We start from the raw sequence: 15,175 nt of genomic DNA, 5'->3' as shown, positions 1-15,175 counted from the left end.
CGAAACCTGGAAGCATTGTGAACTTCAAAGGAGCATAGACAGGTTTGTGGAATCAATGGGCAAGTAACAGATTAAATTTAATGCCTAGAAATGTAAAGAGATTCATTTTGATAGGAAGAACTCTGACAATGCAATAACAAAGGGTACAATTCTAAAAGGGTTGCAGGATCAGAGGGATCTGGATTATATGTGCACAAGTTATTGAGAATGAAGGGAGAGTTTGAGAGAACATATAACAAGGCATTCCGTATCCTCGGCTTTATTAATAGGTGCATTGAATCGCTTCTCGGCCTTTTGGCTAAGATCAAGTGTAGTAGCCTTTTGGCTCCGATCTGGTATGTCTCTTTTGTGGGGACCATGAATTGGATTCAATTTGAATTTGAGTTGGTTTTTGGAGCAGGCGAGGAGCTGGATTAGGGGTTCGCCCCTGACCCACACTCTGAGCAGGCGAGGAGCTGGATTAGGGGTTCGCCCCTGACCACACTCTGAGCCCTGGCTTTGTAACTCGGAAAAAGTCATTTTTAAAAAATTAAAAAAATAGGAGCATTGAGTGCAAGAACAAGGAGGTTATGTTGAACTTGTATAGATCATTGGTTTCGGCCTTAATTGGAGTATCACATCCAACTCTGGGCACTGAATTTCAGGAAGGCGAATAGGCATAAAGAGTGCAGAACAGATTCACGAGAGGCAGCACGGTGGTGCAGTGAGTTAGCCCTGCTGCCTCACGGCTCCGAGGTCCCAGGTTCGCTCCCGGCTCTGGGTCACTGTCCATATGGAGTTTGCACATTCGCCCCGTGTTTGCATGGGTTTCACCCCCACAACCCAAAGATGTGCAGGGTAGGTGGATTGGCCATGCTAAATTGGCCCTTAACTGGAAAAAATGAATTGGGTACTCTTAAATTTTTTTTTTTTTTTTAAAGATTCACGAGAATGGTTCCGGGGATGAGGAACCTCAGGGATGTAGATGATTTGGAGAAGTCGGGATTGTTTTCTTGGACAAGGTTGTGAGATGATTTGATGAAGGTATTCAAAATCATGGAGGGTTTGATGGGGAGAAACTGTTCCCATTCGTGGCATGTTCAAGAACAGAGGGCCATATTTAAGTTATTGCCAAAAGGAGCAATGGTGTCATCGGAATCCCTGGGTATGTCCCATTCCACCAGAAGGACCGACCCAGCAGAGGTGGTAGCACAGTGGTTATTCAGTTGGGAGAGAGTTGCTCTGGGAATCCTCAACATTGACCCTGGACCCCATGAAGCCTCAGGTCAAACATGGGCAAGGAAACTTCCTACTGATTGCCACATAACACACCACCACCCTGTCCCACCCATCCCTCAGCTGATGTCAGTACTCCTCCATGCTGAACACCACATGGAGGAAGCACTGAGGGCGGCACGGTACAGAATGTACTTTGGGTGGGGGATTTCAATGTCAATCACCCAAGAATGGCTCGGTAGCACCACTACTGACACAGCTGGCCAAGTCCTAAAGGACATAGCTATTAGACTGGGTCTGCGACAAGTGGTGTGGGAAAAACATACTTGACTTCATCGTCAACAGTATATCTTCATTTAAGGTTTAAAATATATTGGAAAAAATATTTATGGGCCTTCTAATCAGGCACCCTGTGGCCCAAAGAGGCTCTTATTCAAATTAGTGCCCTAAGATCTTTTGCATCTACTTGAGAGACTTTGAAAGATGTACCTGGAGCAGTGCGGCACTCGTTCAGTACAGTACTGATATGTCTACCTAAGTGCGACTTGAATTCACAATCTTCTCATTCAGGGGTGAGCGTGCAACCAACTGAACCATAACTGACACTATAATAAAGAAAATAAAAAGTGTGTATGTATATGTGTGTCTTGTATATAAGAGGTTTCATCACCATCACAAACCTACTGAGGTTGTTCATTGCATCAGGCTAAGAAATTTCATAAAATACAATGCAAAGAAAGATATCAGCCAGTGAGTTTCAAAGCACTAATTCAATTTTGAAATTCTGCCGATATTTATAAACTGCTCAAACTTCGCTCTACTGATTAATTATGTTGTTGTACTGCACAATTGAATTACTGCTTTGGAACTGTCAACCATCTATTATCAAATAAGTCAACTAGAAACTGAGATTCCTGGAAACATACAGCTAAAGAATCAGCAATTGTTGAAGAAAATAGGTCAGCTCTTCAGGTCTTTAGAGCTTAGTGGTAAAATATACCCCTATGTCGTTCTTTATTATGTACAGACGGATTTGTGCATTTTCAGCATTTTCTTTATTCAGTGTCATATTAAACAGCACAGATACTATTGGTTTTTTTTTTAAAAAGGCACATCTTTTTCACAAAATTAAAGTTTTGCTTTCTCTTAAGCTAATGGTGGTATACTGGTATATAATCTGTATTAGTTATTTGTGGTCTATCAACATGGCTGGGTGTGGATGTTGTTAATTCAGAAAGTAACTGCAGACTGACACTGTTTTATTCCCAGATGTTTGTAGGTGTTTGAGTCTGTGGGAATGCATCACACTAATATCCAAATTCTTGTGTTCCTGTCTTCAGGGGTCGTACTCCAGAATGGTACAACAAAGCCTTTGGGTACCTCTGTGCTGCAGATGCTGGGAGAATCAGAAATTCATTTCAACCTATAAACACAGAGGGTCCTGAAACCAAAATCTAAAGCTAAGAGCCTGGAAGGGGTGCATTTATAGAAGGAATGGGAAAGCTGATTCCTCGAGACAGAAATATAAATGGGCAAAAGAGTGGTCAAATGATTCAAAGCAATGGTGAATAGCTTGTTTGCTAACAAAGGAAATTCTTGTATTGGGTGATATCTCTGCCAAGGCCTGACCACACTGTAATGTGTTCCTCTAGGTTGCAGATACAGTGGTGCTGCCTAGCATCATCCACAGCTTTGGTAATATTGTGATCCCTTCCTGTGTGTCCTGATTCAATCTTTCAGCAATTCCTGTGTCCATTGCTGGAACAATTTGCATTAGATCATGCATCTAGAGCTGATCAGAAAGTCACTGTTTCAACATTTGTTATGTTTAATTTATCCACGTATACTCTGTGAACACCAAGCCTAGAGTCCAGTAATTATGCTGGGCCACATATACAAAAACTGCGATCCATTAATCTACAGAGAATTTTAACCTGTGCTTTGCACAGTCCAAGGAATAAATGCTTCTGAGAAGCATCTGCATTCTTATTTTTTATATATATATATATGTGTAGATAATAAAGATATATGAAGTATAAATATATATATATTCTGTATCTATATTTTAAGCCTTTAACATTCAGCTGTGATGCCTGGCTGATATTCCTGGCTCTTGGATCCCAAATCTTGCCACAGAAATTTAGGTCTATTTTGCTATTGTGAGCTGGGTGTTTGCACAGTGAGGCCAATTTTACAATGACCTTTTGTTGAGGTCAGATTTGCTTTGACACAGTTGTAGCTTGACTATACCCGTAATGGAAATAGTTAAGAAAATCAACAGAGCTGAAAATAATGTGCATGTGTAGATAGAGCAGATTGTCTCACAAAGTCTTTGGTCCTCCCTCCCTCCTGCCAACATGCAAATATGTATTTAAAAAGTAATTATGCATTTCAGTAATTTATTGCTCCAAATTAGCAAAAAACAGGAATTTTTACTGGAAGCTTATAAGGACTTTTCTGCAGATAATACAGTCTTCATTGTACTCCACTATTATACTGGGCGGGCATGTTTAAAGCACATTATAATTTTCACAGTATTATTTTCATATGCAACGTACGAGTTGCAATTACTTGTAAACAATAGTGAAAAAGTACGTCAGTGCCACATACTTAGCCGCCAGTTATATCCTTGATGAGTATAGTCACTTTATATGTGCATGAGTCAAATGGTTATGCTTGGACCATATTTTCAACATAGTATTATGCCTCTGATTGGGATTCAGTATGACCAGGAAGTTTATTTAAGGATGTAACTATTTATACCTCATATTTTTACCTCTTTGTTGGATTTTTGTTGTCTGTAAATATGTTTATCTAATATTTAGTGTGAAATTCTGATACATTTAAAATATTTGTGGTTAAAATTTTCATTTTCTTGTACAAAAGGTTTATTTTTTCCCCCTCATTATAAAATGCACTAATAAAGAATACATCGTATAAGTAAGAACTTCTCGGTATTGCCAATGTTTACATGGACGATTTTCTTGGTGTTACACAAATGTTACCTGAGCTTTTATGCACAATTCTTTACTGTACACGATGACATAAATGCTGTGTGCAAATTACAAGTTTCATATTTTGATAAATCTAACATCACCTGGATAACGAGATGAGAACACTGAAAAGGAGTGAAAGGGAGGGCGAGGGGTGATAAAGATGTTGAATAGGTACTTTAAAAGATGAAAGTGCAGGGCAGCACCGTGGCGCAGTGGGTTAGCACTGGGGCCTCACGGCGCCGAGGTACCAGGTTCGGTCCCGGCTCCGGGTCACTGTCCGTGTGGAGTTTGCACATTCTCCCTGTGTTTGCGTGGGTTTCGCCCCCACAACCCAAAAATGTGCAAGCTTGGTGGATTGGCCACGCTAAATTGCCCCTTAATTGGAAAAAACTAATTGGGTACTCCAAAATGTAAAAAAAGATGAAAGTGTGATATGGAAGAGACGGAAAAGACAAATGATTCGGAGAGGAGCTGGGAAATGGATCATTGGTCTTATCTTTCCTACAACAACTACCCACCTACAGTCAGCCAGTAGTGGCTCCTGTTCCTATCATATTACTCACCGCTGCCGTCTGAAAGAAGAAAAGGGCAAAAACCCGAGAGACTGAAGGGAAGAAACTTCAAGATGAACATAAACAAGACTGCATTTATATGGCATGTTTCACAACCTCACCTCGAGACATCCCAAAGTGCTTTCCAATCAATAACACTTTTGAACTATAGTTGCTGCTATAATGTAGGAAATGTGACGAGCAATTTACACACAGCAACAGGCCACAAACAGCAATGAAATAAATGACCTTACTATCTACTTTGGGGATAAATATTGCACTGGTCAGTGAACCTTCCTGCTCGTTCCTACAAAGGGCCATGGGATCTTTCACATACTTGTGAAAGGATAGGTGAACTTGGTTTAACATCTCATCCAGATACAGCAGAACTTGCTCTCACTCCTGCAACAAGTGTCAATCTAGATTATGTACTCCAGGCTCTGAACCCCAAACCTTCTGACTCAGCCAAGAGAGCTACCATTGATGCTCGGCAGCAACAATTACAAGAGCAACCACATCCTCCAACTAACTTGGGTATAGTTTCAACTTGCCAGTGGAATATGTAGAAAATTTCACATCGACTTTCCCAGCTTGAACAAGATAGGTCTGCAACAGTCTATTGGCAATTCTCCACTCCATACCTCCACGCCTCATTGGAAGTGTGGGCTCTAAGTACATTTACCCAGTAATGAGAAGAACTGACATTTAGAATTCTACCCCATTTAATCACTTCTAGGAAAAGAGGAAAATTAAGAACATATTCTTATTCCTGTAACCACCTCACATATGTTCTAATTAGGAGTTTTTTTTAAAGTTGCCCCCTCAAGGCTCCAAATCAATTTCTAAAAGGATTCCAGAGTGCAGTAATCTTGCTCTACACCTTGTTAGATGGATATTCTCCCACCACAAAATATTTTTGAAATTATGCTTATGAATTGTTTTAAAATGTGATGGGGAGCAAGCAGAAAATGGAGGTTAGACTAGGTGTCTCCCAGTAAGAAAAATACCAATACAAACTTGATGGTTGTGGAAACCTCTCTGTGCTCCCGCCCCCCCCCCCCCAACCACCACCACCTCTTTCACGTTCACCCTGACGTATTTTCAACACTGCTCTCTAAAATAGTACTTGAATCACCTTTGTCTATCTGCAGTGTTGATGTAAAAGTGAATTTAATTGACATTTGTCACTTTACAGATAACAGAATAACACCCATTCTTCCACCGTACCTTAATTGTTGGATTTGGGGGGGGGGGGGGGGGGGGGGGCACAAAGATGACTCATGGTACTAACAGATCAAAATGATTCAGCCTTAAAGTCATTGTGATTTTGGAGCACTCCCAGCCTATAACCAAGCCTGCCTGTAATGGGGTTGGAGGGTTGGTTATGTCAATTTTCAGGCCTGTTGCAATAGAACATTATTGGCAGCACGGTAGTATAGTGGTTAGCACTATGGCCTCGGGTCAGGGTCCCGGGTTCGATTCCCAGCATGGGTCACTGTGCGGAGTCTGCATGATCTCCCCATGTCTGTTTCCTCCAGGTGCTCTGGTTTCCTCCCACAGGTCCCCTCCGTCTCAGAACAAGGATAGAGACCCCCTCATTCTCCTCGCATTTCATCCCACCAGCCTCCGTATGCAAAACATAATCCTCCGCCATGTTCGCCCACTCCAGTGTGATGCCACTACCAAACACATCTTCCCTTCACTCCCTCTGTCAGCATTCCGCAAAGACCATTCCCTCCCGAGATAATCTAGTCCACTCCTGCACCATACCCAGTACCTCTCCTATCACCCATAGCACCTTCCCATGCAATCGCAGAAGGTGTAACACCTGCCCCTTTTATCTCTTCCATGCTTAACATCCCAGGCCCAAAACCCTCATTCCCGGTTAAGCAGCGTTTCACTTGCACCTCTTTCAATCTGGTTTATTGCATTCACTGCTCCCAATGTGGTGGTCTCTATGTCGGAGAGACCAAACGCAGACAGGGTGACCGTTTTGCTGAGCACCTTCGGTCTGTGCGCATTCAGGACCCTGACCTTCCCATTGCTTGCCATTTTAACAAAAGACCCTGCTCCCATGCCCACATGTCTGTCATTGTTCTGCTGCAATGTTCCAGTGAAGCGCAATGCAAACTGGAGGAACAGCATTTCATCTTCCGGTTAGGCACGCTACAGCCTTCTGGTCTCAACATCGAATTCAACAACTTCAGATGATCAGCTCTACCCCACCTTGACCAATTTGTTTTCATGCCATTTCATTTTAACTGTCTTTTACCCTTTCTTTCTTGTCTTTCTTATATATATATATATATATATATATAACACCCCCCCCCCCAATCTTATCCACCTTTCCTCACCCTTTCTCCCCTTTGTTTACCTCTTCCCCCCCCCCCCCCCCCACATCTACATCTGTCACAGTTTACCCTTTGATGTTAGTTTCTCTGCTGTTTGGCCTCTCACGCCTTTTGTTCTCTCTGAGGGACTGCCATTTGCACTCTTTCCCCTTGGTTTCTGTGGCCATTAGCACCCTGTTTCCCTGGGTTTCTGTGGCTATGACTCATCTTTCATTCTCACTCCACAGTAGACATATTTCCCACTTTCTCTGTCTGTTAGCTTTGACAAAGAGTCATTGGACTCGAAACGTTAGCTCTTTTCTCTCCCTGCAGATGCTGCCAGACCTGCTGAGATTTTACAGCATTTTCTCTTTCGTTCCCGAAAGACATGCTCCTAGGTAATTTGGACATTCTGAATTCTCCCTCTGTGGACCAAAGATGTGCAGGTTAGGTGGATTGGCCCTTAGTGTCCAAAAATGTTAGGTGGGGTTACTAGGTTAAGGGGATAGGGTGGAGGTGCGGGCTTCAGTAGGGTGCTCTTTCCAAGGGCCGATGCTGACTCGAGGGGCCGAACGGCCTCCTTATGCACTGTAAATTCTATGATGACTAGGGGCTTTTCACAATAACTTCATTGCAGTGTTAATGTAAGCCTAGTTGTGACAAAGATTATTATTGTAACAATATCCAGTGATGCTGGTAGTAATCGACATTAAAAAGCAACAAATTGAACCATTTGAGTTTTTAATGAACCAATGATAATCCATAACTATCTGAATACTTGAGACATTTAGCAACTTGATAACGAATTCAAACAATGTCTATGTTGCTACAATTTTTAAAAATTAATGAGCACTTTCCAGTAATTAAATGTTGTCATGTGCAGCTTTTACAAAGATAAATTTTCTGCATGCTTTATTTATAAATAGCATACTCATCGTTATACTTAACAATAACTAAACTGTATATTAACACACACACAAATATGCACATCTAAAAATATATTTTAAACACTTTCATTTCCATTTAGAATGATACACAGCTGTGACAGAATCTTTAAACTTTGCATGATGTCCGGACTTTGTTGTGAGCTGCTTGTGTCTTAAGATTTCTACCTCTTCAAATGATACTTTTCTATCGAGTGTACATTTATCTGGAATATACACTTAATGGATTTGCTAAAGTACAAACATCAGTTTGTTTCTATAACAGGACAATGCAGTGTCTAAACATCCTGGAATAAAAATCTTCATTACTTCATTTGTGGATCCTGAAAATGAGATGATTGGCAAACTCAAACTTTACAAAAGCACGACTTGCTTTTGTAAAGATAAGGACAGTTAAAATAAGCAATACTATTGTTATCAACATTGCTATAAACAAACCAATGGATGCAAACCAAATAAATATTTTGTGTAAAAGCTAGAAGATTGAGCGCTTTTGAGTATGAGCTTTTCAAATGACAATATATTTGCCAGACAATTTTTGATACCTGCTTTATGTCTTGATTCTCTGTCTCACACTACACTGGCACTGCATATCATCCTCCAGCAGCCGACAACAAACAATTGAACTACTTCAGAGCCGCCCAAACCACCAGAATGCACCTATGTGCAAACAGGCTTGACTCCCATTCTTTTCAGTCTCCAATCAGTTAATTTTTGCCCTTGGCAACCTACCCAATACAGCAACTGATGAGATGAGAAACTGTAGAAAGGTCTTATTTCATCAACCCACATCATCTCTCAGATCAACATGGTCATGCACTGATGCACTCTATGAACGGTGGTCTTTCTGCACATTTTGTGATGGTTAATGCTATAAAGGACCAGAGAATCACAGTCCTTCGCTGCCCTTATGTCCATAATGCTACAAATTTTTCTTCAAAATTTACAATCCCCTTTGAATGCCATCATATAATCTGCTACCGCACTATGATCCTAACCACATGCTGTGTAAAACGGATTTTTTTTCATGTTGTCTTTGGCATTCACCTAAAATCTGTGTCTTCTGGTTCTCGAACCTTCCACCAATGGCAAAACTTCCTATCTGCTCCATCCAGAGCTCACATGTCCAAAGATCAGGGCAAATTTTGCTAAGCCAATACAGGATGCTGGCAGCCTGCCCCATGTATGATTAGGACACCATTCCTGTAATTTGGATGGGGATCTGTAGTAAGCTTTATAAGAAGTCAGGAGATCTGCTCCTTCACACTTTTGCAGAGTGGGCCTCCCTGGATTTCTTAGCCCATTGTTGTCTTGGAATAAACTAAAAGACAAATTATTGTCTTTGGTGCTCCTGGCATGGAGTTTCGATCACTGGGAATGTATATTTGAAATCTGGGAGCATCCCTGGTTTGCAGACCACCATATCTCATATATTGAAATGAATAGAGGTCAAGAAAAAAGTGAAGCCGTGAATTAGATGTACTCCTAAATTTCAGATATCTATTCCATGCAGAGAACTACAGATGAAAGTTACTTTAAAGTTGTAATGCTGTCACTTTTTGACTGATGCTCCTGCTCTGCTCAAAGTGGTTTCATACTATGATCATAATATTCTTCAAATATGATTCAAACTTTGTAACTCAATGGAAGAATGGATCCACTCAATTTTCAGTGGATCACTGGTTAAATTCATTGCCACGTGTAGCACAAGGCCATGCAGATTAGGATTAACCTGTTAGGCTGTCTTGAGTTAGTTGGTTTAGCTCTGGTTGTTCATTTGGATGCTACAGTTGGCCTTGTACAAGGGAGGAGTCATACTGCTCCTGACTGCTATGTGATGCTGAGGAGAGAATGGGGACATTTTGGCTTGAATGAACAGTGTAAAACAGGCAATAACAAATCAGCAAGTCAAGTTAAGTCTTTCCCAATTTTTATTGGTTTCAATTGAAGTACATATTGGGGAAGAGGCAAAAGGAGCTGCCGGTTCGCAAAGTCAAAATGATCCCCTGATATGTGTGACTGGTGGGTGAAGACAAGATTGGGACTGATATTCCTCAGCAGTCAAATATGCACTCACTGTCCAGACTCAGTTATGTTAAGTATTGAATGGGTGAGAATTTCAGAAAGAAAGGAAAAATTAGAACCAAAAGCTGAAACCGGGATGTTGACCAGACAGAACATTACTTTACACATCCCTCTTGTTACACTATAAATGACTATCTTCCTCACAACAATTTCTTTATATAGAATGCTTTACTTGTATTTTCTGCATCGTTTTGTAGAATAATAAATAATTATAAACATAGTCGCTGTAAAAACACTTAACGTACATAATGCAAAAATCAGTAACTGTTTTCTTAAGTACAAAGGATTACATTCTGCAGAAGAATATAAGTCTTGGTAACATTTTGTGCTGGTGATTTTTGATGTAGGAAATCCGCCATTATCCACAATTCTCTTGTAATATTCAACAGAGAGTTTAGCTGCTCGATTGGAAGTGTAGAAGCCATAGTTTGGTTCGCTGATATCTCTTAGGGCCCAAGCAAAATATCCACGAATATTTACTCCGTCCAGTTTTATAGCTGGAAAACAAATTGTACAAATGTCAGGATAAATGTCATGATGTCCACAACTATAACTTGAACATTTGTAAAGATGCTCTTTAATTTAAATACCGCCTTGTCGCAGCTTTGGGACATCTCAACTTTGACAAGGGTACGAACCAGGCAGCTGCCGACAACATCATGCTTGAATTCTCTCCGATAATTTCAATCAGGTTTTATAATGGCAGGTGATCCACTGACACCCACACTGAAGTACAATTTTATGTCCCTCTCAATTCCAGTCAAATTAATTTAGCCAGCAGTCAGACTATTTGTTGTAGAGATAAATGTGGTAGTCAGTTCGTACATGACGAGATCCGCAGTGGGCAGATAAGGTACACAATGAGAGGTAATATGTTAATTTTAATAAAGTTGGTTGAGCAATGAGTGCTTGGTAGGTAAATGGAAGAACTTGCTGCTCTTTTTTGAATCAGCTGTTGGATCTTTTACATCCACCTCAAAGGGCAGTCTGACAAGTCACACTTCAAACAATGCTGATGGAATCTGAGACAGAACAAGCTTCAGCTGTGATTCCACCTGGTTACATGCAGCCATTTCCCAGTTGTCAAACTTTCTACTCTCTATCTCTCCCTTCCTTACATCAAAAAGGTCAAGTCTACTATTACCTTTATGTCTTCCTTGGAACTCACGTCAACTTCGAAATCTCAAGAGGTGGTGCAGTGGTTAGCACTGCTGCCTCTCAGTGCTGAGGACCCGGGTTTGATCCCAGCCCCAATTCACTGTCCATGTGGAGTTTGCACAATCTCCCCGTGTTTGCATGGGTCTCACCCTCACAACCCAAAGATGTGCAGGGTAGGTGAATTGGCCATGCTAAATTGCCCCTTAATTGAATCATCGAATCATGCTGGTGATCCAGGTACGGGGGCAGGAAAGGAGACTGAAGGAGTTACCTTTTAAAATGGTTGAGAGGAGTTTTGGATATCTGGGGATTCAAGTGGCTAAGGATTGGGGGCAGCATCACGAGTTAAATCTGGGCAAAGCGGTCAATCAAATGAAAAGGGACTTCCGCAGATGGGACATGCTCCCGCTGACGCTGGCGGGGAGGGTCCAGACATTAAAGATTTTTTTTTTTAACATTTTTTAATTCTCCTTTTTCACATTTTCTCTCACGTTTACAACCATCAACAATTAACAATAATCAGCAAGATATGTCAGTCCCCATAATAACAACAATCCCATCTACCCACCAACCCCCGAACCTCAACCCACATGTTTACATAAACAAATGACAAAAAGGAATCAGGGATTACCCGTAGTCACCCTTAATTTTACACAGCTCTTTCCCCCCCCCCCCCCCCCCCCACACCGCAGGACTCCAGCTCCTCCCGTCCACTGACTCTTGTAAAACTCCTCCTCCCAACCTCGGTTTCTTCCCCCCAACTTTCCACCCCGGCTAGACCACTCGGACCCTGTTCTGCCAGGCTCCGATGGCCGCAACCCCTCCCCTCACCCCCGTTCACTGGCCGGCTTAAACCGGCCAGTGTGGAGGCCCCCGCCCGGGTCCCTTTCCCACTTGCCCGGCCCTAGGAAAGCCCAAAGATCCCCTTTTAGCACACAAACCCCGCATATCCACCTACACCCCAAAGAACTCTCATTTCGAGTGAAAGTCCCATCCCTTCCCTCGTCCAAATATATACCACATTGGCTCCTTTAATCTCTACACCTGCGCGCAGTGATACAAAAAAGAAGAAAATACAGTCATGAGGTTACATCGGCACATGGCCATTCCCCAATTTGTCAGTTCTGCCACAGTCCTTCTGCTTTCGCAAACTCCTCCGCTGCTTCTGCCGTTCCAAAATAAAAGTCCCTGCGCTTGTAAGTCACCCTCAGCTTCGCTGGATATACAATGCCGCACTGCACCTTGCTAATGTACAGTGCCCTCTTCACCCGGTTGAAGGCAGCCCGCCTCCTTGCCAGCTCCACCGTAAAGTGCTGGTATACACGTATACCAGCTCCAGCCCACTGCACCACCCGCTTCTGCTTGGCCCAGCTTAGGACCTTCTCCTTCACCCTGTACCTACGGAAGCACAGAGTCACTGCCCTTGGCAGGCCTCCACGACCGATGAGCCCGATCCAGTTCATATCGGGAGGGATCCTCCCCCTCCCCCAATAGTTTTGCCAGCATCGCAGCAAAATACTCAGTCGGCTTCGGTCCTTCAACTCCTTCGGGCAGCCCCACAATCCTCAAATTCTGTCGCCTGGATCTGTTTTCCAGGTCTTCCATTTTTCCTCGCAGATCCTTGTTAGTATCCATCACCTTCCGCATCTCTTTCCCCATCGAGGCAAGTTGATCACCGTGCTGCAATAACGTCTCCTCCACTTCCTTCAGCGCCTCCCCTTGCTCTCGCACCTCCGCCACTGCGCTCGCCACCGCCGTCATCACCGGGGAAACCGCCTCCTCTACCAGCGCACACAAAACCTCCCTCATCTCCTTCCTCACCGTCTCCATGCATTTCGCAATCTGCGCCAACTGCTTTTCAAATTCCGCAGCCATCACCTTAGTTATTTCTTCAGCCGTAAGCAGTGGGGCCTTCCGTGGTGCTCCAGCCTCCATTTTTCCTGGTGACCCCGCGGTGACCTTTCCACTCCCCGACGGACCTCCAGCTGTTTTTTTTCGACCGTTTTCTTGCTCACCCTCGACATTTTTCTTTGTTCTTTTTTTCCTCCTGTGTCTTCACTGTGCCTCCTCCGTGCCTTCTCCCTGCTTCTGCCGCCTCCGCGACCCTGGGACCGGGCTTAAAACCCCGAAAATGCCGTTGCTGAATGGGAGCCCTCCATTGTGCGGCCGCCTCCCGCCCGCCGTCTCCAGATGGTAAAGATGACGGTCCTTCCAAGACTGCTCTTCTTTTTTCAATGTCTCCCGATTTTGTACGGAGGCAGGTTCCAAGCTTCCCTCGCCTCCCCCTGAGGGGACGACAGGATAAGGTAATGTCAAAAACAGGGGTTGGAGTGGGGATGGTTTCAGAGATATACAAGGAGTTGATGGAGTGGGAAGGGGCCCCTATCAGGGAGTTGAAGAGGAAGTGGGAGAGGAGCTCGGAGGAGAGCTGGAAATGGAACTGGGAAAAAGCCTTGAAGAGAGTCAATTCATCCTTGTGTGCCAGACGTAGCTGTGTGACAGGGCCCACATGACGGTAGCCCGGTTGAGCAGGTTCTTTGAGGAGTTGGAGGACAGATGTGGGCAGTGTGGTGGTAGCCCAGCAAATCATGTGCATATGGGCATGTCCAAAATTGTGGGGATTCTGGCAGGGATTAGCGGATGTTATGTCAGAAGTCCTGGAAGGGAAGGTAACTCTGAGTCCAGAACAAGCAATATTTGGGGTATCGGAAGATCCGGGGGGCCAAGGGAGTGGGGAGGGTGGCCGATGTTCTGGTCTTCTCCTCCCTGGTGGCCCGGTGACAGATTTTGCTGGGATGGAGGGACTCAGAGCCCCCGATGTCAGGAATGTGGGTCAGCGATATGGCAGGGTTTCTCAGCCTGGAAAATAATCAAGTTCGCCTTGAGAGGATCAACTCAGGAGTTCGCCCGGAGATGGCAGCCATTCATCGACTTCTTCAAGGAAAATTGAACGTCGGCAGTAAGCGGGGGGGGGGGGAAACAGGAGGCATAGCAATGTTAGATAATGATGTGGAGATGCCGGCGTTGGACAGGGGTGAGCACAGTAAGAAGTCTGGGGCGTCATTCTCCGCCGGCGGGAGTCTCCGTTCTGCCGGCGCCCGGGGGTTTCCCGACGGCGTGGGGGTGCCCCACAATGGGAAACCCCATTGACCGGCCGGTGTTTCGGAGACTCCCGCCGGCCGGTCGGCGCAGAAATATGGTGGGGCGGGTAGGAGAATTTCGCCCCAGGTTTAAGACTTCTTGGTCGCGATTCTCCACTCCCACGCCGAAGTGGCCGCGCCGGCGTGAACGCCATTGAGGTTCATGACGGCGCGGAGCGGCCCCTGTCCCGACCGATTCAGGCCCTGACAATGGGCCAGTATCGGGGCCGCGTCATCTACCCGCGCCAGGCCTTGTCGCCCGCGTAAAAGCGGCACCGCATAGATGACGCGGCCGGCACCGCATAACGGACGTCATCCGCACATGCGCGGGTTGGCCGGCACCAACCCGCGCATGCGTGGTTGCCGTCCTGTCCAAATCTGCCCTGCAAGAAGATGGGGGGCGGATCTTGCGGGGCCGCGGAAGGAAGGAGGTCCTCCTTCAGAGAGGATGGCCCGACAATCAGTGGGCACCGATCGCGGGCCACCCCACATTGCAGGTGAAGCCCGGTGCAGGATCCCCCCCTCGTCCCCCCACAGGCCGCCCCCCCAGCGTTCACGCACCGCCCACGACTGCAGCGACCAGGTGTAGACGGCGCCGGGGGGAACCCGCCATTTTGGCCTGGCCGCTCTGCCCATCCGGGCCTCAGAATAGCGGGGGGTGCCGGAGAATCGCCATTTTGGGTGTCTCCGGCGATTCTCCGGCCTGCGGCCTGCGAAACTCGACCGGGCCGTTCCCGCCGCTTGGGAGAATCGCGG

General features: G+C 44.8%; 2 protein-coding genes and 1 pseudogene across 8 annotated transcripts in view; 2 read left to right on the top strand and 1 right to left on the bottom strand.

The window, feature by feature from the left end:
- LOC140391939 (stAR-related lipid transfer protein 13-like) overlaps positions 1 to 4,162 on the top strand; it is a 938,750-nt gene extending 934,588 nt beyond the window's left edge. For 6 of the 7 annotated variants that reach the window (XM_072477005.1, XM_072477004.1, XM_072477010.1 and 3 more), the window contains one exon: positions 2,556 to 4,162. In XM_072477005.1, the coding sequence (XP_072333106.1) occupies positions 2,556 to 2,673 (118 nt within the window). In that variant the 3' untranslated portion in view covers positions 2,674 to 4,162. Of the gene's footprint in view, positions 1 to 920; positions 1,024 to 2,555 lie in introns of all 7 variants that reach the window. The other variant, XM_072477006.1, reaches the window with a different exon arrangement.
- On the top strand, positions 279 to 487 carry LOC140392196 (U2 spliceosomal RNA; annotated as a pseudogene).
- Positions 4,163 to 9,949: 5,787 nt separating the features above from the next.
- kl (klotho) overlaps positions 9,950 to 15,175 on the bottom strand; it is a 118,684-nt gene continuing 113,458 nt past the window's right edge. The window contains exon 5 of the mRNA XM_072477003.1: positions 9,950 to 10,618. Within this exon, the coding sequence (XP_072333104.1) occupies positions 10,290 to 10,618 (329 nt within the window). The 3' untranslated portion in view covers positions 9,950 to 10,289. The remainder of the gene's footprint in view (positions 10,619 to 15,175) is intronic.

Source organism: Scyliorhinus torazame, chromosome 15 (genome assembly GCF_047496885.1).
Source record: "Scyliorhinus torazame isolate Kashiwa2021f chromosome 15, sScyTor2.1, whole genome shotgun sequence".
Taxonomy (NCBI): Eukaryota; Metazoa; Chordata; class Chondrichthyes; order Carcharhiniformes; family Scyliorhinidae; genus Scyliorhinus; species Scyliorhinus torazame.
This window is presented reverse-complemented; position numbering and strand designations above follow the sequence as displayed.